This window comes from Megalobrama amblycephala, linkage group LG21 (genome assembly GCF_018812025.1).
Source record: "Megalobrama amblycephala isolate DHTTF-2021 linkage group LG21, ASM1881202v1, whole genome shotgun sequence".
NCBI lineage: Eukaryota > Metazoa > Chordata > Actinopteri > Cypriniformes > Xenocyprididae > Megalobrama > Megalobrama amblycephala.
This window is the reverse complement of record NC_063064.1, coordinates 32357535-32372534: the sequence shown is the minus strand read 5'-3', so window position 1 is coordinate 32372534 and position 15000 is coordinate 32357535. Positions and strand designations below refer to the sequence as shown.

The following is a 15000-nucleotide window of genomic DNA, read 5'->3' as shown; positions in this document are numbered from 1 at the left end:
ATTATCTCTCATGTTTAATTCAGTGAGTAAAATCATCTCTTTGCATATTTTAATCTAATCTTTTAGCAGTTTGATCAAATACTAATTTTTAATTTCCAACCTATTTGGGTTCATTTTAAGCCTGACACAATTGAGTTAAATAAAACTACCCAGCAGGTTGGGCAAACATTTAACCCAACCACTGGGTTAAAACAACCCAATCACTGAATTTGTCAAATTTTCTCACCCAGCATTTTTTTATATCTCCAGTAATTTGCACAAATGAATGTCTGGTTCACATTTGAGACCGTGATGTCATAAAGCCCTCGCCCCTGTGTCGCCGCCCCGCCCAGACCGACATCATGACATCATGGCTCCAGGCCCCGCCCCACCCGAGGGACTGCAGACCGGCACACGCCCACATACTCACTCGGCACAGGCTGCGAAAGCTTTTAAGTGATAAAGCACTGCTGTCTCCATCTATCACTGCATGGCTGATTATAGGTTACAGCACAGTGTGAGATTCCAGTCTTTCTAGACTGTTCCATGACTGAAACGCTGGAACACTGGCGCCATCTGCTGGTTAGAGGAGACACTGCACGAGAGACATCAGTGGATAATAAACACACAGATGCATACTCACATTTCTTTCACTTTTTCAGGAGGTCCCTGCACCTGTCCGACAACAGTGCCCTGTCTAGTGTTCTTTACCCAGCCTGTCACGCCCAGTTTCTTCCCTTCTTCCTCTGTGTACTGCCATAAAACAGGACATTTACAGTTTGATCTTACATTAATGCATTCAGAAAAGCCAGTTTCATTGCATTCAAAGCACACATTTAAAATAAAAGCCATTACTTTAGCCATGCTTTACTCAGATATCTTATTTCAGCTACTAAATCTAGCACTTGTTTGTATTTGCACATTAATAAGTTATTTTCTAGTAGAATATCATAGTATTACCATGTTGAAAACATAATAATACCTTGTTTGTAAGGGTTAGTAGGTTCTGCTACAAAAAAACTTTGTAAAGCAAACTTAGTTTGTATTATTCATACATTTCCTCACCATTCTGAAGCAAACACCTGAAAAAAAAAAAAAACATTTTTTTTTTTTTTGGAATATGTGCAAAAAGTGTATATTTTTATTGCACATATATATTTTATTGCACAATAAACACATACTAATAAAGAATAGCCAACATATTAGTCTATTATATTACGAAATAAGCATGCACAATGGTGTTAAACCTTTTTGTGCTGTTGCACAAATATATTTTTGGAGGCGTGGCGTGTATTATTGTCGACAAGTTTTGCAAAGCACAGTCTAATACCCACCCTGAACATTCCCGAATACCTCAAAATCTACAGAGACATATTTTTCACCGGCGTCCGAAGACATTGCAAACAATATTACAAGGCTCAGGACCAAAAGAGAAGTCCAGCAGGTGTTTAAATTACAGATAATCATAAATAAAAGCGCTTGACGCCGCCGCAACTTGCACGGTTGAGACCCGACACTCCTGCAGCGACCAGTGCGTCACGTGACACCTGTTACTTTTCTCAGCGTTTGTCACGATGGACAAATCACAGTCGTTGTGGTGACATGATGGTGAGTTTTAAAGCAATATTTTATTTTGATTGTTTGGCGTGGGTTTCTATTCATATGTTTGATTTTAGTCTTTAAGAGTATCATATGTAGAATATGTCAGATGCCTCTAATAAGACAAAAAACGTCCTGAAATTTGCTTTCTAAGTGGACGCGCGCCCTCTGGAGGAAGAGAGGTCTGCAGTAGATTCATTCTCGCGAGTTTTCTAACTGGAACTGCTATATAAATTAGATTTTAATAATAGATTTAACATTATGTAACAACTCTAATATATACATGCCATTATTAAAAATCCTATATTTATAAAATGAGCAATGCACAAATCAACAAAACATTAAATATTTATATACTTTTAAAATATTCTTGTCCGATTCGTTTTTATTTAATGTAGGCTACAGTTTTTTATATGAACAAAAAGTTGTGTGGCAGTACCATGATTGTACCAAAATGCTATGGTAATACCTTTTTTTTGCATGTAAAAACATAAAATTATTTTGTCTCCTTCTAGAATGATTTCTTCTAGACCAGATTACATCAATAACCACAAATAATGAGCTTCAGAAATGTGCCAACACACACAACACAATTTTCCTCTCACATCCTGATATGATTTTAATATTCTTAGCCAGTTTTCCTCTGTAATCTAGTATGTTTATGATTGAAAAACAAGCCCGACCGTCAGAGATTAGATACAATGTGAATTCAAAAACATTTAGATTTGTGAATGCACAAGCATTTTATTAGAGATGGAATTTGCATACAAGGGTTTAAACAGACAAATCCTTTCAAAAAATAAATCACATTTGGATTTGACAGAGACCTTCGACCCAAAACAGCACAGGTTAAATGTTTTTGCCGTGTTTTCACACGTCTGATGATCAGGGATCAGACTTTCCATGCAATCACAATCTCAAACGTCAACCATGATGCTTGAGACTTTTTTTTGAAGCATTATGGTTAGTAACATTTTACAATAAGGTTCTAGTTAAACATTAGTTAAAGGGTTAGTTCACCAAAAAATGAAAATTCTGTCATTTATTACTCACGCTCATGCCGTTCCACGCCCGTAAGATCTTCGTTCATCTTCAGAACACAAATTAAGATATTTTTGATGAAATCCGATGGCTCAGTGAGGCCTGCATAGCCAGCAATGACATTTCCTCTCTCAAGCTCCATTAATGTACTAAAAACATATTTAAATCAGTTCATGTGAGTACAGTGGTTCAATATTAATATTATAAAGCCACGAGAATATTTTTGGTGCGGCAAAAAAAAATAACGACTTATATAGTGATGGTCGATTTCAAAACACTGCTTCAGGAAGCTTCGGAGCGTTATGAATCAGCGTGTCGAATCAGCGGTTCGGAGCGCCAAAGTCATGTGATTTCAGCAGTTTGGCGGTTTGACACGTGAGCCGAATCATGATTCGACACAAAAGATTCATAACGCTCTGAAGCTTCCTGAAGCATAAGCTTAAATATCTTAATTAGTGTTCTGAAGATGAACGAAGGTCTTACGGGTGTGGAACAACATGAGGGTGAGTAATAAATGACAGAATTTTCATTTTTGGGTGAACTAACCCTTTAATGTATTAACTAGCCTAACATGACCTAACCATGAGCAACACATTATTTACTAATCTTCGTTAATGTTAGTTAATGAAAATAGTTAGTTGTTCATTGTTTGTTCATGTTAGTTCACAGTGCATTAACTAATGTTAACAAGATTTTAGTAAATGTTGAAATTAACATTAACAAAGATTAATAAATGCTGTATCATTGCAGTTCATTATTAGTTCATGTTAATTAACCTTATTGTAAAGTGTTACCGGAATGTTTAATTTATGCTGAATATAGATGCATATACATCTACTGTTTATATTTAAAGCTAATAAAAATCAAGTAAAGGAAGTAATGCAATAAATTGTGGTCTTATTAAACATTTTCAGTGAACTTATTTCTAATTTAATAGTCTAAAGGCCCGTTCACATCAAGAATGATAACTTTAAAGATAACAATAAAGATAACAATAAAGATGTGGAAATCGTTCTAAATATAAAAGAATAGCACTTTACACAGCTATAACGATAACAATATAGAGAAACGATATCGTTAGGATCACTTTCAGAATGATTTTTTGCAGCTGTTGGATGATAAAACACTGACAGCCAATCAGAATCCATTCTAATTTAACGGCCCGCGCATTTAAAATGGCGGACGACATTATGGAGAAGTTAATTGCTGAGATCCAGAAAAAGCCACTACTGTTTTACAGGTCAACCCCCCTTTTCAAGAATACTTTAAAGAAAATGGACATATGGAAAACAATCAATGTTGAGAAGTATTAACGATGAGAACATTATGCCAGGCTAGCAAACAGTAAAATAAAATTACCTCAGGTATTCAGCGCTAATTTCGCTAACATTACCCTAGCTCTGTTGAAGTTGCAGAGAAAAAGACTACTAGACATTGTATGGAGTCAAATTAATGCCTTAAAGTTTTGCACAAAAATAAAGTTTTGCAAAACACAAAAAAGAATTGAGCAATAAAAAAATGTTTTGCAAACAAAAATAAAGAATTGCAAAGGAAAAATAAAGTATTGAGCAGAAAAAAATAAGTTTTGCAAACAAAAATAATAAATTGCAAAATAAAATAAAGTAGTGCAAAAATAAAAATATAATCAATTACAAAAATCAATGACAGCTGTAATCCTATTTTATCTTTGCCACATATTTTTCATGCTCAAACCTACTAAATCATTTGCAACGCTCATTTTATTCTGCGTTTCAGTCAAGCGTGCGCTCACGATACCGGTTTTCCTTTGCGCTGCACTTTTCTGTGCGGATCTCTTTATGGCACTGGTTTGACGTGGGGGTGGAGTCAAGAAACGGGGGCACGCCCCCACGAAATGCATTGGAGGGGAACGTAATCAGCGACAGGTGAAATAATTCTTTGACATGGTTAAAAATAATGAATGGTTTGTTTTTGTTGGTTTGTTTAGCATATGTTGTCGCCAATTACGACCCCCTCCAATGCATTTCTTATAGTAATATGACCTGTTGTGCTCTGTCTCACTGCCTGTATCCACTTTTGTGTCCTTAAACATTCGTTTTTTGGGGTCGACAGCTTATAAAAACTTATTTCTGGGTTTTTTAGCTTGTTAGCTGTACACCTTGTCACACAGCAGCTTTTAGGCATTGTTCTGTTTTTTGTAATGAGTCAGAAAAGACAAGGAGGCAGCCTCACGCAATACAAAGTCAATGGAGACGGTTGGATTGTTTTTCCCCGGTGGGCGTGGTTTTCAGATTATAATAAATGCGCTCTGTCTCTATGCTTGATCTGTTCTGTTGCGATCTGCGTCTCCTGCCGATGACGTGTTTCGCGGGGGCGTGCCCCCGTTTCTTGACTCCACCCCCACGTCAAACCAGTGCCATAAAGAGAACCGCACAGAAAAGTGCAGCGCAAACGAAAGCCGGTATCGTGAACGCACGCTTGACTGAAACGCAGAATAAAATGAGTGTTGCAAATGATTTAGTAGGTTTGAGCATGAAAAATATGTGGCAAAGATAAAATAGGATTACAGCTGTCATTGATTTTTGTAATTGATTATATTTTTATTTTTGCACTACGTTATTTTATTTTGCAATTTATTATTTTTGCTTGCAAAACTTATTTTTTTCTGCTCAATACTTTATTTTTCCTTTGCAATTCTTTATTTTTGTTTGCAAAACATTTTTTTATTGCTCAATTCTTTTTTTTGTTTTGCAAAACTTTATTTTTGTGCAAAACTTTAAGGCATTAATTTGACTCCATAGGACATTGTTTTTATTCCACTATATGCTTCTTCAGCTAAATTCACTGTTAGATTAGATCATTTTACACTCCAAACATAGCATGCTGAGGACATCTGCTGGTTAAAGTCGTGTACATGCAACAAGAACAGCAAAAACATGTTTGAAACCGCAGCGCGTGAGTTTAGAGGGTAGCCTATGCATTGACGTCACTTTCCCGCCGGAGCGCGCTTCCTCAGCTGGACTGAGTGGCAAAAGAAGCTGCTGCATGACTGGATTTAATAGAGGAAACTGCGAAAACGCGAGAAAAACAAATTATTACACTAACGGTTGGGCTCGAAAGTGTTTGTCAAAGAAACCTAATCCATGGATATTGACATGCAGCCAGGAGTCGTGTTTCCTGACATTTATGTGCCTGATTTCGACGCCTTTGAAATACATAAAGCAAATCTGCCTGTGAATATTTTATATAACTACAATATAGGTAGGTCTAAATCGGAGTGATCACTTATATCAGTGTTATATATATCGTCATATGGTCCAGCCCTAAAACTTGTAGCCTATAGTTTTGTCAGTGTTTATTTAAAAACACCCAATTATGCAGAATATAAGATGGTAAATATTTAACTGATGAGTTGTCAGCACAATATATAACAATACAATATATACGGTATGATTTTACCGCAAAATCAAGCATTTTGACACAAAATGATAACTGCAAAACATGTTTCTTCACCTGGAGTCCAGCTGTTTCTGTGAATTGCAGCCATACATATGCTTCTTTTTTCTGTAGCTTTCAGCAGTCTGTAAAAATTTACCTCAGTTTTTGTGTCAGATCTATATGTACAGTTAATCGCAAAGCTTTTTCCCGTTTTGGATGTGTTTTGTGTGTTTTCGCGGCTAAAAAAAATGCTGCCACTCAGTGGGCGTGACCGCAGTCTTAACGGTCGACGGTGAGGTCACGTGCATACCCTCTATTAACAGACCGTTATAGTTCGTTGGTGTGGACCCAATATAGTTATCGTTATTGGTGTGAATGGGCCTTAAAACGGTTAAAATGTGCTGATATTTCCTTCTCATTTAAAGTGACAATGAAAGTAAAATTGATTGTGTTTAATCTAAATGATTTAGGCTATCCGTTCACATCATTGTTTTAAATTCATTTTCCTCGTACACACACACACACACCATTTGTTGATTTGTTCTGAGCGAGTAATGCCTGACAGAGAGGACCCATAATCCTAGAGCTCAGACTGACAACATTGTCGGCACATAAACACACACAAACACAAAAAAGCTAAAATAATGAAGCTAATCATAATGCCAACAGACTAATCCTAACCCTGACCTAAACCATTAAATAAGGTGAGGTTTACGCAGATTCAGCTCAATAAACTCTCTTACACACTTCATCAACAACGACTAACAGCACTCGTGTAAATATGACCGACCGATTGATGACCGACGCTTAATTAACACAATATCATTTCAGAGGGTGTTTGTGCCCCTTGATAGACTGTTTTTCTCTGATTGTTGTTGGTTTAATCTCTGTGTGCTTTATAATATGCACTTCTAAAGTGCCACAGAGCTTTTCTGTTTTGTTTTATGCTTTCCCCTCCATCAGGACTCTCAGATTTGGCAGTGTTGTGCTCTTACATAAGATACAGCTGCACCAAAAAGTATTTAGACACTTAAGTCACCCTAAAAACATCATTACATTAGATAACACAATATCAACGGCCTTTGTGACAGCATGAAAATATCAAGCCATCCGCAAACAAATGAAACTAGTTCAAGAAGAAAAAATAATTATTATTATAATAATATAAATAATATTAATGATAATTTAGTGACGGTGATATTGCACATCACATCATAGATAGTAGGTCCTAAAATTCCATTCAATAATTCAACCCCTCACAGTCACATGGACAAAGAGCTTTATATTGAACAATGTTAGTGATTGTTTGTGAATTCCCAGCATACACTGCAGCATGAATAAATTATACAGTCGTTGTTTACTGGGTTTATTCACATAACTGCTGTTGATTATTATTAGTAGTTATGTGTGTCATGCTTTGATGTTTAGCGGGAGTCTGTTTGTGTTTTACATCAGCTGAAGGGAAACTTAAGCCTATTGAAATCTTTGTGCCGCTTATTGTGTTGTGTTTCTATGGATTAAATAGCCTACAAAATAATTAAAATCAACACGATGACGATGGGAAAAACAGTCCTAAGAAACTCCGAATCAAATTGATTCGCAAAATGATTCATTTGATTTGAAACGCGACACCTGCTGGTCAAAACGGTGTACATGCAATGAAGTAGGCCTATGCAAATCAACAAAATAAATCGCTTCTTAAAAATCCACTCGCGAATGTTTAATTGAGAATGTAACCTACAAATCAGACATAATTAAACATTACGTTTCTGTATAATAGGCTATGTGTTATTTTATTATTTTTAGGACGTTTTTATGGACGCTTCTCAGGCCAAAAACTACTAGGCTACTTTTCCTTTTTGTGGTATACAAATGTGCCATTAAAATGTCTACATTATAAAACTGATCGAGATCAGCGTGAACAATAATTCGTGACACGCGAAATTAAATCACGTGATTTTGGCAGACGCGCTCTGAATCACTGCTTCCAAACAAAAGATTCGCAACTGTTTCGATTCGAACACTCACTAAACAATGTTGAAAATATAATAAAAAGGCGGTGTATTCAAATATGCTAATAAATAAATAAAAATCCGCTCGCAAATGTTCCATTGAAAATGCAACCTACAAATCATTATCATATATCATCATATATCATTAAATATTACGTTTCTGTATAATAGGCTATATGGTAGGCTATTTTATTATTTTTAGGACTTGTTTTATGTTTTTTATTGATGCTTATCAGGCCAAAAAGCGGCAATCAACTACTACTTTTCCTTTTTTTAGTATATAAATGTGCCATTAAAATGTCTAGGCTACTTTATAAAAATAATCGAGATCAGTGTGGACAACCAAATTTCGAAACGCGCGAAACTAAATCACGTGATGTGGCAGACGCGCTCCGAACATGTTGTGGCAAATGACAACATATTCTAAAAAGGCGGTGCATTCAAATATGCAAATAAATAAATAAAAATCCACTCGCAAATGTATCATTGAAAATGTAACCTACAAATCAGACATCATTAAATATTACGTTTCTGTATAGTAGGCTATTTTATTATTTTTAGGACTTGTTTTATGTGTTTTATTGATACTTATCAGGCCAAAAAGCGGCAATCAACTACTACTATTTCTTTTTTTTTTGGTATACAAATGTGCCCTTAAAATGTCTACCTTATAAAATATGGCGTTATTTTACTGTCAATTGTCGAGAGCACATTATTGTAATAATATAATAAAACTGATCGAGATCAGCGTGAACAACCAAATTTCGAAACGCGCGAAACTAAATCACGTGATGTGGCAGACGCGCTCCGAATCACTGGTTCAAAACAAAATATTCCCAACGATTTCGAACACTCACGCAACAATGTTTCGAACGATATGTCGTGGCAAATGACAACATATTCTAAAATGTAGCAGGCTCCACGTGTGACAACATGCCCCGCTGTGTGTGATGTTTGTGTCTATACAGAAATTTCTTAAAAATAAACCCTGCAGTAAACAAACACGTTTAAAATTAATGTCAGTAAGTAACTACTGGGTTGTTTCAACCCAAATTTGGGTCAAATATGGACAAACCCAACCGTTGGGTTAAAAATTTGTCCATTTTTTGACCCAAATTTGGGTTGAAACATCCCAGTATTTGTAGAGTGTATGTTTCGTAAAGGCACTGGTGAATGATGGTAAACCAGTAAGAAATGACTCAAATCCAGGACAGGTCCGCAGAGAGCCTTCACCCTGAAGAACCCCATCACTGAGCTGTGAGGAGACTGTGACCTTTCACTGAACCTTTTGCACATCATTTTCATCTGTTCATGTGTGTTTGCTGCAGGTTTGGCATTAAACGTTTTTGCAAACGGTTTCAAATGACGCGAGATATATAGACGCATAGCGTGTGTGTGTGTGTGTGTGTGTGTGTGTGTGCTTCTTCATGTATGTGAAGAATGTCGGTCATGAACTCAACTGTATATGAAACAATGAACGGTCACTGCAGATGACTCATTCTGGAATGACTGACCTTGTTTTTGACCTCAAATGATAATGAATAATTAATTTTATTTTATTTTGTGAAGCAATTTTGCATAGCTGGACAGTAAAACGTGAAGTGTGGCCAACTAAAACCCCATCTTTTTTTGTTAAAAATGATTTTTTTGTTTTGTTTTTTTCAAAACATCTCTTCAAAATGTCTTCAAATCATACAAATATATATATATATATTTTTTTTTGCCAATTAACTCGCATAATTATTTAACTCATTAGAGGACGGATTCTATTACATCTAAGGTGCAAAAAGGAAAATATAAAAGAGTATTTTACAGGAGAAGAGATGATACCCGACGCCTGTAGGCCTTCATCAGCTCTGCGCTCGTTTATCGCTCATGTTGATGGCAAAAACTGTTTAGAACGTTTCTATATTTTGTATTATATTTATAGCAGTTTAGTGTAATTATTTGAAAGGAAAAGCTCTGATAACAGAGAAAAATAAACCTGATTGAAACGGAACGGATTTCATTATGTTGAAAATAAAATATAATTTGACATTGAAAAAAAAAAATATATATATATATATATAAACTGCAATTCCATCAAACAACATCCTGTCGTTTTTTTATAGTAATAATAATTTATTATAAATAATAAGACATTCATTTAGCCTACGTGACACAGCCGCGGCTGTTATAGCTCGATGAAGCTTTATTATTATTAAAAAGTCATTGGACAACACAAAACATGATGTATTATTTGCGTTGCAAAATATAGATTCAATAAATTTAACAAATATATATATATATATTTTATTAGTTATTTATAAAATTGCTACGGTGATACGGGAATACTGTCATGTGACGCATTAACTGTAGTGATGCTTGTTTTAAGAAAATAAAAATATGTATTGACCTACACATAAAAAACATGAATTTATATAGAACAATAAATAAAAATACATTCAAATGTTATTCTTTTGCTTTGCTTTTTTGACCTATTTCTTAAAAACTATTATTTTAACATGTTTCATACACATTCGACGTTTCTTTAATAATAAAAAGCATGTTCTGCGTATCAAAATAATCATTTACATCTCATACAAATCATATTCGACACATTAATATGATCAAAACAGCCATCAGATGAGAAAACAATAACCATACATTTAATGTGATATTTAACAATTTAATCTCAATTAATGCGAAAGGTGTGTTAGTACAAGCGCGAGTGGAAAAACGTGTTTCAGAATGCAAAATGTGCGAAATTTAAGATATTTGAGATACTGATTATTCTAATTCAAAGTGTGCAAAATATCAGACTGATTGATCAACGAACGCGATTGTTTATGACGCGCGTAAACATGAGCGCGCTGAATCACAACAAGATTTCAGTGAATTAAAAAATGTCATGTATGAGACCTCGAAAGTGTCAACAGAACTTGTCCAGCTCTCCAGCAGTGGATCTGTGACCCGCGCGGACACTAGAGGCGCCGTTGGTTCAGCCGCGCGCTTTTACGCACAGAACTGTGGCGTTCTTATAATCAATATCCGCGGACTGATCAACATTTTATTGGCTCAGACAACAGTTTATAACGTTTGTATTATTTATAACCCCAATTTGAAGTGTCTTCACTTTAGTTTTGGCTCATTCAAACTTTATTCCAGTGCGTTTCGTGTAAACAACTCCTCGTCCCTCCTATTCAGGCTACGTGATCAGTGACGCACAGGAGACGCTCCAGACTCCAGCGCGCGCGGGGCTCTCCGCGCATTATGATGGAGTGAGCGCGGCTCGACTGACACTGTCCCAGCCACCAGCACGCGCAGAGCTCCTCCTCCCTCCCGTACGATGTAAGAGTAATCAACAATTTCTCGAGTCCGCGAGTCATGCATGCGATGTCCCCATCATTGCGCGCCTGACCTCCTGCGTTTTAAAGTACGAAAACGGGGCTTTTGCGCGTTTCATCCCCCGGCATGGGAGATCAGAGTGAGCCGACCATGGTGCAGAAGTCGACATCGTTCAGCATCAAGAGCCTGTTACTCCCATCGAAGTTTGACAGCGCGGGCGCGGAGGATAGCCGCCCGGCACCGGACTTAGACAAGCCCCCAGAAGCGCTCGAGACGGACCCCGTGCAACGCGACGCGGAGGAGCCCGAGCAGCCGTCCAAAAAGGGAAAGAAATTCGACAAGCCTCCGTTCAGCTACAACGCGCTCATCATGATGGCCATACGGCAGAGTCCCGAGAAGCGGCTCACGCTCAACGGCATCTACGAGTTCATCATGAAGAACTTCCCGTACTACCGGGAGCACAAGCAGGGCTGGCAGAACTCCATCCGGCACAATCTGAGCCTCAATAAGTGCTTCGTGAAGGTGCCGCGGCACTACGACGATCCGGGTAAAGGGAACTACTGGATGCTCGACCCCTCCAGCGATGACGTGTTCATCGGCGGGACCACCGGGAAGCTCCGGCGGCGCTCGGCGACCTCGCGGGGCAAGCTGGTGATGAAAAGGGGCCTCCGCTTCGCGCCCCTCGGACTCGGGCTGGGCGAACGCCCGAGCAACCCGCTCTACTGGCAGCTGTCTCCGTTCTTACCCCTGCACCACTCGCACTATAACGGCTCCGCGCACGGATTTCTAAACCAAGGACACGCGTACGGATCTTTACTCCCGGGCGTCGAGCCGCTTGGGAACGGGGATATGTCTCGCCAGATTCTGGGAGCCTCTAGCGGGAGTATCAACGGGTACGGAGTGTCTCCGCCGTCCGCTGCTGGATTACTCTCAGGGCACAATGGATACTTCGTGCCGGGCGCGCAGCAGCCGCAGTCTCTGGCGAGCGCGCCGGGTTACGGCATCTCCAGCTCTCCGTCCCCGCTTCTCTCGGATTCCCTAAGAACTAGTTTGCCGTCCTTCACATCGCCACTTTCCAGCGGACTCCTGTCTCAACACAAACGCGTCGCGCCCAATTCTTTCCTGAGCTGAGCGTCGCGCGCGTCCTCTCCAAACTTTCCTAGAGAACCTCGCGCTTTGCGCGTCTGTCTGGATTAAATTTTTTTTTTTTGTCTATTTAAGATCATGGTAGTGTAATGTTATGCCAAAGGCAATAACCGTACGTGTTTGTTTTTCTTTTTTTCTAAAAAAAAAAAAAGAAAGAAAGTATTATTTATAGTATTTCTTTGTGAATGATGGTTTTGTATTTATTCAAATGTTTTTTTTTTTTTTTTTGTGGGATATTGTTATTATTAGATGTCTGGCACATATTATTCGTTTAGTATGACTAATTCCTTTTTTATTTAAAGTATAATGTCCCAAACTGTGAATGCGCCTTAATATCTTAAATCAGGGTTGAGCGTTCGGACTGACTCAGGTGTGCGTTCTGACAATTCAACATTATTATTATTAGCTGTGCAAACCTGGAATAGGGTAACTATGAGTCTATATGCAATGTTTTATGTGTGGGCCTGTGTCCAGACACTAAAGTAAAGCGAAGCTACTGAATTAAAGCACTGGATTAATGAACTGAGTGTGGATGAGTTTATATATGTCAGAAAATACTGTTCTGTGATGACACGACAGGGGCAGTCTGGGTCTGTCCCATATTCACACACACAACAGTCGAGTTTTGCCTGGTTCATCACCAAAGACAGATCATTAATGCTTTTTTTTTTTTTTTTGTGGGAAATATAACGTCATCCCTGCATACTGATTCGCTCTGAAGCCATTATTTAAACTCTCTGTGAAAACAGGCGTTTATCAGAAATGTGATTGATTGTTTATTTCCCTTTCGTTTGAATCTACATGTGATTTATAGTTCTGCACCTTTAGTCGCCATGCTCATCTAATGTACTAGTTTGTCGTTTTTCTTTTCTCTCTTGTATATTTTGCCTGAACTTCAGTTCAGAACAAAGAAATAAAGTATTGAAATATTTCTGTATGAATGTAAAGAGCGTCATTTCCAGTCATGATGCTGCACAGACACTCACCAGCTCTAATGCATTAGCTTCTCCTATATTATTTAATATACCGATTTAAATGCATTTAAGTCATGCATGCGATGCTGAAACACAGAGCTGATGGTCCTCATGCATCTCAGACGAGAAGGGTTCATCTATATAGGCTATATATATATGCTTAACAGCAGATTTATGCAAATTCAAACATAATTATAGGCTAAATGTTAAAGTTGCATGACTTTTCATTAAATATATTAAAGTTGCATGACATTTCATAAGCATAATAATAACCAATTCATTTATAAAGTAGCCTAAAACTACAGCGCCATCGAACAATAGGAAGAAAATCTAAAATGCACGAACTGATGTTGTGTTGATGGGCCTAACTCATAAAAGTGAGAGGAAAAAAGTGAGATCTAACGAGCAAAATGAGTTGATCGCGTCATCGTGAGCCAGTAGAAATAAATAAAGGGCAAACTTACTGTGCAGATGTTGGTGCAGCTCCACGTGTGTGTGAGGAGAAGCTCTCAGTAACTCCAGACTCCTTCAGCAGCGCTCAGAGGGAGGGACTGACGGACAAAGGCCTGTTCATGTCTTTATTTACATACTACACCAAATAACGCCTTTACTGCTGCTAAAAATGGACTGCTTTGTTTTGACGTGTTAAAATAATGTATTTTAATTAGGAAGTCATAGGTTTAAATGAATTATTTAAAATAAGAGCCAAACGAGGCTTATAGAAAACTTTTTCAAATTTCTTCAAGACCCGATTTATACGTATTTACTTAATTACCTCCATAGAAATATAATAATATAATAAATAACCATCAAAGGAAGAAACATGATAACTTAAATCAATTTTACTTTTTATTTAAATCAATTATATATATATATTTTGATCCACTTCAAATGTTGACTACTATATGAAATAAAAACATTTACTAGTTTATTTATTTTCCCTCCGTATTTTAAACGCGACGACAAAATCAGCGGCAGAATCTCTCGCGCTCACACTCAAAAAGCCTAATTTTTATTTATTTATTTATTTATTTTTTAGATTTACGCAATTTAATTAATAGTAAAATTTCATAAAATTGAACTGAATAATCCTTACGTATTTTAATTGAATAATTGAAAAATCCTTAATCAATTATTCAAAAATGCTGGGTTAAAAACAACCCAAGTTGGGTTGAAAATGGACAAACCCAGCGATTGGGTTGCTTTAACCCAGCAGTTGGGTTAAATGTTTGACCCAACCTGCTGGGTAGTTTTATTTAACTCAACTATTGTTTAAAAATTACTGTATTTCTTGCTTAAAATGAACCCAAATTAAATTATTTGAAATTAAAAATCAGACACATAATTACTAGAGGCAACAATAATAATCAAAAGGTACACTCTAAAAAATGCTGGGTTAAAAACAACCCAAGTTGGGTTGAAAATGGACAAACCCAGTGATTGGGTTGTTTTAACCCAGCGGTTGGGTTAAATGTTTGCCCAACCTGCTGGGTAGTTTTATTTAA

The 15000-nt window shown here is 37.2% G+C and overlaps 2 protein-coding genes across 4 annotated transcripts in view; one reads left to right on the top strand and one right to left on the bottom strand.

Annotated features, from left to right (window-relative positions):
* acyp2 (acylphosphatase 2, muscle type) overlaps positions 1–14073 on the bottom strand; it is a 26765-nt gene extending 12692 nt beyond the window's left edge. For 2 of the 3 annotated variants that reach the window (XR_007182205.1, XM_048173144.1), the window contains exons 1-3: positions 1314–1530; positions 1045–1061; positions 623–732 (exon numbers count right to left, since the gene is read on the bottom strand). Coding sequence is in view for 2 of the 3 variants with exons in the window: in XM_048173144.1 (XP_048029101.1) it covers positions 623–732; positions 1045–1061; positions 1314–1446 (260 nt within the window). In the remaining variant the exon portion in view is untranslated. Of the gene's footprint in view, positions 1–622; positions 733–1044; positions 1062–1313; positions 1531–13959 lie in introns of those variants that run through there. The other variant, XM_048173145.1, reaches the window with a different exon arrangement.
* foxg1b (forkhead box G1b) lies at positions 11311–13452 on the top strand. The gene has a single exon (XM_048173143.1). It carries the CDS (start codon positions 11502–11504, stop codon positions 12504–12506), a length of 1005 nt encoding a protein of 334 aa, XP_048029100.1. The 5' UTR covers positions 11311–11501; the 3' UTR covers positions 12507–13452.
* Positions 14074–15000: the final 927 nt, after the last annotated feature.

Excerpts from the sequence above, each read along its gene's own strand:
- foxg1b (XM_048173143.1), top strand. The coding sequence starts at position 11,502 with ATGGGAGATCAGAGTGAGCCGACCATGGTGCAGAAGTCGACATCGTTC.